At 48.0% G+C, this 9,431-nt stretch overlaps 1 protein-coding gene across 1 annotated transcript; it reads right to left on the bottom strand.

Moving 5' to 3' along the window:
• Nucleotides 1–651: 651 nt before the first annotated feature.
• Nucleotides 652–1,701, bottom strand: LOC144591836 (G-protein coupled receptor 84-like). Its single transcript, XM_078395849.1, has one exon. The coding sequence runs from the start codon at nt 1,699–1,701 to the stop codon at nt 652–654; it is 1,050 nt and encodes a 349-aa protein (XP_078251975.1).
• Nucleotides 1,702–9,431: the final 7,730 nt, after the last annotated feature.

Genomic DNA, 9,431 nt, shown 5'->3' with positions numbered 1-9,431 from the left:
GTCGGTGTGGGACTAGTGTAGATGGGGCATGTTGGTCGTTGTGGGACTAGTGTAGATGGGGCATGTTGGCCGGTGTGGGACTGGTGTAGATGGGGCATGTTGGTCGATGTGGGCAGGTGGGACTAGTGTAGATGGGGCATGTTGGCCGGTGTGGGCAAAGGTGGGACTAGTGTAGATGGGGCATGTTGGTCGGTGTGGGCAAAGGTGGGACTAGTGTAGATGGGGCATGTTGGCCGGTGTGGGACTAGTGTAGATGGGGCATGTTGGTCGGTGTGGGACTAGTGTAGATGGGGCATGTTGGTCGGTGTGGGACTAGTGTAGATGGGGCATGTTGGTCGGTGTGGGACTAGTGTAGATGGGGCATGTTGGCCGGTGTGGGACTAGTGTAGATGGGGCATGTTGGCCGGTGTGGGACTAGTGTAGATGGGGCATGTTGGTCGGTGTGGGACTAGTGTAGATGGGGCATGTTGGCCGGTGTGGGCAAAGGTGGGACTAGTGTAGATGGGGCATGTTGGCCGGTGTGGGACTAGTGTAGATGGGGCATGTTGGCCGGTGTGGGCAAGTTGGGTTGGTGCCATTTTGTTTCTCTCTACGACTCCAGGTCAATTTTCCAGGTTCCACCACCTGTCTTCTCTCTGGCTGGTTTGCCTCCTAATCCCTCAGACCGCTCTGCCCCTCTCCCTGTGCTGCCTCATCCCTCGACACCCCGTCCAACCCGAGTGCACTCCTCTCCTCCCTCCGCCCTCCCTGGGAGGTTCTTGCCCCCTCCCCCTCCGACCACACCGCCCCACCACAGAAGATGTCCTTGTAAGCCCGTCTGAACTGGGGATTCATGCCCGCGTAGAGCAGGGGGTTGAGGCAGGAGCTGAGCCAGGTGAGGTTGCCCACGGAGGTCTGGGCCACCGGGTGGGCTGGGGCTACCTTGTCCAGGAGGTGGAGAATGCAGAAGGGCAGGTAGCACACTAGGTAGGCCAGGAACATGGTCAGGCACATGGCCGTCACCCGTCTGAAGTTGCCCTCCTTCCCCCTCGGCCCCGACCGATTGCGGTGCAGCGTCAAAGCCCTGGAGACCCTCTTCAACCTGCGGTGTATGAGAAAGTAGAAGACAGCGATGGTGGCCAGGCCCAGACCGAAGGTCAACCCGTGGAGGATGGTGGTGTAGGGCCGACCGTGGGCCCGGTGGAACGTGCAGGTGCAAACATCGGGGACAAATTCCATCACGCTCCAGAAGGGGGCGACACAGGTCACGGCCGCCACCCAGGGAAGTCCCACGGCCAACGAGAAGACCAGGACGGGCTTGGCGGACAAGGCCTGGAAGGCCGCGGGCCTGGCCACCAGGGCGTACCGGCTGGCAGCCACCAGCCCCATCCCGAGGATGGAGATGAGGTTGAGGGTGAAGGCGCCCAGAGCCTGGGCTCGGCAAGCCCCCTCTCCCCAGGCCCACCTCCCACCCAGGTAGGTGTGGACGGAGAGGGGCAGCACAGCTCCACAGAAGATCAGGTCGGCCGCGCTGAGGTTGAGGAGCAGCAGGTTGAAGGGGGTGCGCAGGCGGGGCTGGGCGATGAAGGCCACCAGGGTCAGGCCGTTGCCCGCGATGCCGGCCGCCGAGACCACCGAGCCCAGCGCCGCCCCGAAACGCCGGTAAGCCATTGTGGAGGCCACGCAGGTCCAGGTGTGGTTGGTGTTGTCCACTTCATCCATCGGTGGCCTGGAGGGTGGAAGGGAGATGGTCGAAGGTTGGATGGAGATCAAGATGGTAGAAGGTTGGACATAGATGGAGTTGGTTGGACATAGATGGTGGAAGGTTGGACAAAGATGAAGATGTTTGGACATAGATGGTAGATGATAGGACCAGATGATAATTGGTGGAAGGTTGGACATAGATGGAGATGGAAGAAGGTTGGGCATAGATGGTAGATGTTTGGACATAGATGGAGATGGTTGGACATAGATGGAGACCTTTGGACATAGATGGGTGAAGGTTGGACATAGATGGAGATGGTTGGACATAGATGATAGATGGTAGAAGGTTGGACATAGATGGAGATGGTTGGACATAGATGATGTTTGGACATAGATGGTAGATGATAGGACCAGATGATAGATGGTAGAAGGTTGGAGAGAGGTGGTAGAATATTGGAGATGGTAGAAGGTTGGACATAGATGGAGATGGTTGGACCAGATGATAGATGGTAGAAGGTTGGAGAGAGGTGGTAGAATATTGGAGATGTTAGAAGGTTGGACATAGATGGAGATGGTTGGACATAGATGGAGATGATAGGACAAAGATGGAGATGGAAGAAGGTTGGACATAGATGGAGATGGTTGGACATAGATGGAGATGGTTGGACATAGATGGAGATGATAGGACAAAGATGGAGATGGAAGAAGGTTGGACATAGATGGAGATGGTTGGACATAGATAGTAGATGGTTGGATGGAGATCAAGATGGTGGAAGGTTGGGTGGAGATGGTAGATGTTTGGACATAGATGGTAGATGATAGGACCAGATGATAATTGGTGGAAGGTTGGACATAGATGGAGATGGAAGAAGGTTGGGCATAGATGGTAGATGTTTGGACATAGATGGAGATGGTTGGACATAGATGGAGATGGTTGGACTTAGATGGCGATGGTGGGACATAGATGGAGATGGTTGGACATAGATGGAGATGGTTGGACTTAGATGGCGATGGTGGGACATAGATGGAGATGGTAGGACATAGATGGAGATGGTTGGAGGATGGACATAAATGGAGATGTTTGGACATAGATGGAGATGGTTGGACATAGATGGAGATGGAAGAAGGTTGGACATAGATGGAGATGGTTGGACATAGATGGAGATGGTTGGACATAGATGGAGATGGAAGAAGGTTGGACAAAGATGGAGATATTTGGACATAGATGGTAGATGGTGGGATGGAGAACAAAATGGTGGAAGGTTGGGTGGAGATGGTAGATGTTTGGACAAAGATGGAGATGATAGGACAAAGATGGAGATGGAAGAAGGTTGGACATAGATGGAGATGGTTGGACATAGATAGTAGATGGTTGGATGGAGATCAAGATGGTGGAAGGTTTTGAGTGGAGATGGTAGATGTTTGGACATAGATGGTAGATGATAGGACCAGATGATAATTGGTGGAAGGTTGGACATAGATGGAGATGGAAGAAGGTTGGGCATAGATGGTAGATGTTTGGACATAGATGGAGATGGTTGGACATAGATGGAGACGTTTGGACATAGATGGGTGAAGGTTGGACATAGATGGAGATGGTTGGACATAGATGATAGATGGTAGAAGGTTGGACATAGATGGAGATGGTTGGACATAGATAGAGATGGAAGAAGGATGGAGATGGTTGGACATAGATAGTAGATGGTTAGATGGAGATCAAGATGGTGGAAGGTTGGGTGGAAATGGTAGATGTTTGGACATAGATGGTAGATGATAGGACCAGATGATAGATGGTAGAAGGTTGGAGAGAGGTGGTAGAATATTGGAGATGGTAGAAGGTTGGACATAGATGGAGATGGTTGGACCAGATGATGGATGGTAGAAGGTTGGAGAGAGGTGGTAGAATATTGGAGATGTTAGAAGGTTGGACATAGATGGAGATGGTTGGACATAGATGGAGATGATAGGACAAAGATGGAGATGGAAGAAGGTTGGACATAGATGGAGATGGTTGGACATAGATAGTAGATGGTTGGATGGAGATCAAGATGGTGGAAGGTTGGGTGGAGATGGTAGATGTTTGGACATAGATGGTAGATGATAGGACCAGATGATAATTGGTGGAAGGTTGGACATAGATGGAGATGGAAGAAGGTTGGGCATAGATGGTAGATGTTTGGACATAGATGGAGATGGTTGGACATAGATGGAGATGGTTGGACTTAGATGGCGATGGTGGGACATAGATGGAGATGGTAGGACATAGATGGAGATGGTTGGAGGATGGACATAGATGGAGATGTTTGGACATAGATGGAGATGGTTGGACATAGATGGAGATGGAAGAAGGTTGGACATAGATGGAGATGGTTGGACATAGATGGAGATGGTTGGACATAGATGGAGATGGAAGAAGGTTGGACAAAGATGGAGATATTTGGACATAGATGGTAGATGGTGGGATGGAGAACAAAATGGTGGAAGGTTGGGTGGAGATGGTAGATGTTTGGACAAAGATGGAGATGATAGGACAAAGATGGAGATGGAAGAAGGTTGGACATAGATGGAGATGGTTGGACATAGATAGTAGATGGTTGGATGGAGATCAAGATGGTGGAAGGTTTTGAGTGGAGATGGTAGATGTTTGGACATAGATGGTAGATGATAGGACCAGATGATAATTGGTGGAAGGTTGGACATAGATGGAGATGGAAGAAGGTTGGGCATAGATGGTAGATGTTTGGACATAGATGGAGATGGTTGGACATAGATGGAGACGTTTGGACATAGATGGGTGAAGGTTGGACATAGATGGAGATGGTTGGACATAGATGATAGATGGTAGAAGGTTGGACATAGATGGAGATGGTTGGACATAGATAGAGATGGAAGAAGGATGGAGATGGTTGGACATAGATAGTAGATGGTTAGATGGAGATCAAGATGGTGGAAGGTTGGGTGGAGATGGTAGATGTTTGGACATAGATGGTAGATGATAGGACCAGATGATAGATGGTAGAAGGTTGGAGAGAGGTGGTAGAATATTGGAGATGGTAGAAGGTTGGACATAGATGGAGATGGTTGGACCAGATGATGGATGGTAGAAGGTTGGAGAGAGGTGGTAGAATATTGGAGATGTTAGAAGGTTGGACATAGATGGAGATGGTTGGACATAGATGGAGATGATAGGACAAAGATGGAGATGGAAGAAGGTTGGACATAGATGGAGATGGTTGGACATAGATAGTAGATGGTTGGATGGAGATCAAGATGGTGGAAGGTTGGGTGGAGATGGTAGATGTTTGGACATAGATGGTAGATGATAGGACCAGATGATAATTGGTGGAAGGTTGGACATAGATGGAGATGGAAGAAGGTTGGGCATAGATGGTAGATGTTTGGACATAGATGGAGATGGTTGGACATAGATGGAGATGGTTGGACTTAGATGGCGATGGTGGGACATAGATGGAGATGGTAGGACATAGATGGAGATGGTTGGAGGATGGACATAGATGGAGATGTTTGGACATAGATGGAGATGGTTGGACATAGATGGAGATGGAAGAAGGTTGGACATAGATGGAGATGGTTGGACATAGATGGAGATGGAAGAAGGTTGGACAAAGATGGAGATATTTGGACATAGATGGTAGATGGTGGGATGGAGAACAAAATGGTGGAAGGTTGGGTGGAGATGGTAGATGTTTGGACAAAGATGGAGATGATAGGACAAAGATGGAGATGGAAGAAGGTTGGACATAGATGGAGATGGTTGGACATAGATAGTAGATGGTTGGATGGAGATCAAGATGGTGGAAGGTTTTGAGTGGAGATGGTAGATGTTTGGACATAGATGGTAGATGATAGGACATAGATGGAGATGTTTGGACATAGATGGTAGTTGATAGGACCAGATGATAATTGGTGGAAGGTTGGACATAGATGGAGATGGAAGAAGGTTGGGCATAGATGGTAGATGTTTGGACATAGATGGAGATGGTTGGACATAGATGGAGACGTTTGGACATAGATGGAGATGGTTGGACATAGATGGAGATGGAAGAAGGTTGGAGATAGATGGAGATGGAAGGAGATAGTTGGACATAGATGGAGATGGTTGGACGTAGATGGAGATGGTTGGAGATAGATGGAGATGGTTGGACATAGATGGAGATGGTTGGACATAGATGGAGATGGAAGAAGGTTGGAGATAGATGGAGATGGTTGGAGATAGATGGAGATGGAAGAAGGTTGGAGATAGATGGAGAAGGTTGGAGATAGATGGAGATGGTTTGGACATAGATGGAGATGGTTGGACATAGATGATAGATGATAAGACCAGATGATAATTGGTAGAAGGTTGGACATAGATGTGTGAAGGTTGGATGGAGATAGTAGAAGGTTGCACAACCTTTGGATGGGAGAACATTGGTTGGACAGGGTAGAAGGTTGGACAGAGATGGAGCTGTTTGGACATAGATGGAGATGGTAGGACATAGATGGAGATGGTTGAACATTGGGTGGAGATGGTAGAAGATTGGACATAGATGGCAGCAGGTTGGATGGAGATGGAAGGTTAGACATAGATGGAGATGGAAGAAGGTTGGACATAGATAGTAGATGATAGGACCAGATGATAGATGTTAGAAGGTTGGACATTGATGGAGATGGTAGGACATTGATGGAGAAGGTTGGACATAGAAGGAGATGTTTGGACATAGATGGTAGAATATTGGAGATGGTGAAAGGTTGGGTGGAGATACAAGGTTGAACATAGATGGAGATGGTTGGAAATAGATGGTAGAAGGTTGGACATAGTTGGAGATGGTTGGAAATAGATGATAGATGGTAGGTTGGACATAGATGGTAGAATATTGGAGATGTTAGAAGGTTGGACATAGATGGAGATGGTTGGACATAGATGGTAGAATATTGGACACAGATGGAAGAAGGTTGGGCATAGTTGGAGATGGTTGGACATAGATGGAGATAGTTGGACATAGATGGAGATAGTTGGACATAGATGGTAGATGATAGGACCAGATGTTAGATGGTAGAAGGTTGGACAGAAATGGTAGAATATTGGAGATGGTGGAAGGTTGGACATAGATGTTAGATGGTTGGACAGAGATGGAGATGTTTGGACATAGATGGTAGATGGTTGGACATAGATGGAGATGGTTGGACGTAGATGGAGATGGTTGGAGATAGATGGAGATGGTTGGACCAGATGATAATTGGTAGAAGGTTGGACATAGATGGTAGATGTTTGGACATAGATGGAGATGGTTGGGCATAGATGGTAGATGTTAGGACCAGATGATAGATGGTAGAAGGCTGGACAGAAATCGTAGAATATTGGAGATGCTAGAAGGTTGGACAGAAATCGTAGAATATTGGAGATGGTAGAAGGTTGGACATAGATGGAGATGGTTGGACAAAGATGGAGATGGTTGGACAAAGATGGAGATGGTTGGACGTAGATGGAGATGGTTGGAGATAGATGGAGATGGTTGGACGTAGATGGAGATGGAAGAAGGTTGGAGATAGATGGAGATGGTTGGACATAGATGGAGATGGTTGGACATAGATGATAGATGATAAGACCAGATGATAATTGGTAGAAGGTTGGACATAGATGTGTGAAGGTTGGATGGAGATAGTAGAAGGTTGCACAACCTGTAGATGGGAGAACATTGGTTGGACAGGGTAGAAGGTTGGACAGAGATGGAGCTGTTTGGACATAGATGGAGATAGTTGGACATAGATGGTAGATGATAGGACCAGATGTTAGATGGTAGAAGGTTGGACATAGATGGTAGAATATTGGAGATGGTGGAAGGTTGGACATAGATGTTAGATGGTTGGACAGAGATGGAGATGTTTGGACATAGATGGTAGATTGTTGGACATAGATGGTAGAAGATTGGAAACCATGCTAGACAGTTGGACGTAGACAGTAGAACATTGGGTGGAGATGGGTGAAGGTTGGACATAGATAGTAGATGGTGGGATGAAGATGGTAGATGGTGGAACATTTGGTGGAGATGGGAGAAGGTTGGACAGAGATGGGTGAAGGTTGGACATTGTTGGTAGAAGGTTGGATGTAGATAGAAATTATAGAAGTTTGCACAACCTGTAGATGGGAGAACATTGGTTGGAGATGGTAGAAGGTTGGACATCGATGGTAGTAGGTTGGACATAGATGGTAGAATATTGGAGATGGTAGGAGATTGAACATAGCTAGTAGATAGTGAGATGGAGATGGTAGATGTTAGAAGGTTGGAAACCATGGTAGACAGTTGAACATTGGGTGGAGATGGTAGATGATTGGACATAGATAGTAGATGATTGGAGGGTAGATGGTAGATGGCTGGACATAGATAGTAGAACATTGGGTGGAGATGGTAGAACATTGGACATAGATAGTAGATGGTGGAATGGAGATGGTAGAACTTGGGGTGGAGAAGGTAGATTGTTGGACAGAGATGGGTGAAGGTTGGACATTGTTGGTAGAAGGTTGGATGTAGATGGTAGAACATTGGGTGGAGAAGGTAGATGGTTGAACAGAGATGGGGGAAGGTTGGACAGAGATGGGAGAAGGTTGGATGTAGATGGTAGATGCTAGAAGGTTGCACAACCTGTAGATGGGAGAACATTGGTTGGAGACGGTAGAAGGTTGGACATCAATGGTAGATGGTGGTAGGTTGGACATAGATGGTAGAATATTGGAGATGGTAGAAGATTGGACATAGCTAGTAGATAGTGAGATGGAGGTGGTAGAAGGTTGGAAACCATGGTAGACAGTTGAACATTGGGTGGAGATGGTAGATGATTGGACATAGATAATAGAACATTGGATGGAGATTGTAGATGGCTGGACATAGATGGTAGAAGATTGGAAACCATGCTAGACAGTTGGACGTAGACAGTAGAACATTGGGTGGAGATGGTAGAAGATTGGACATAGATAGTAGATGGTGAGATGGAGATGGTGGATGGTGGAACATTGGGTGGAGGTGGGATAAGGTTGGACATTGATGGTAGAAGTTTGGATGTGGATGGTAGATGCTAGAAGGTTGCACAACCTGTAGATGGGAGAACATTGGTTGGAGACGGTAGAAGGTTCGACATCAATGGTAGATGGTAGTAGGTTGGACACAGATGGTAGAATATTGGAGGTGGTAGAAGATTGAACATAGCTAGTAGATAGTGAGATGGAGATGGTAGATGTTAGAAGGTTGGAAACCATTGTAGACAGTTGAATATTGGGTGGAGATGGTAGATGGTGGAACATTGGATGGAGATGGGTGAAAGTTGGACAGAGATGGGAGAAGGTTGGCAGAGATGGATGGACATTGATAGTAGATGGTTGCATGGAGATGGAAGAGTGTTGGATTCTCTCTCTCTCTCTCTCTCTCTCTCTCTCTCTCTCTCTCTCTCTCTCTCTCTCTCTCTCTCTCTCTCCTCTCTCCCCCTCTCCCCCTCTCCCCCTCTCCCCCTCTCCCCCTCTCCCCCTCTCCCCCTCTCCCCCTCTCCCCCCTCTCCCCCTCTCCCCCTCTCCCCTCTCTCCCCCCCTCTCTCTCTCTCCCCCCCCTCTCCCCCCTCTCTCTCCCCCCTCTCCCCCCCTCTCTCCCCCCCCTCTCTCTCCCCCCTCTCTCTCCCCCCTCTCTCTCCCCCCTCTCTCTCCCCCCTCTCCCTCTCCCCCCCTCTCTCTCCCCCCCTCTCTCTCCCCCCCTCTCTCT

This window comes from Rhinoraja longicauda, unplaced genomic scaffold, assembly GCF_053455715.1.
Source record: "Rhinoraja longicauda isolate Sanriku21f unplaced genomic scaffold, sRhiLon1.1 Scf002227, whole genome shotgun sequence".
In the NCBI taxonomy this organism is placed as follows: Eukaryota; Metazoa; Chordata; class Chondrichthyes; order Rajiformes; family Arhynchobatidae; genus Rhinoraja; species Rhinoraja longicauda.
Note: the sequence above shows the minus strand (reverse complement) of the source record. Positions and strands in the feature narration are given on the sequence as shown.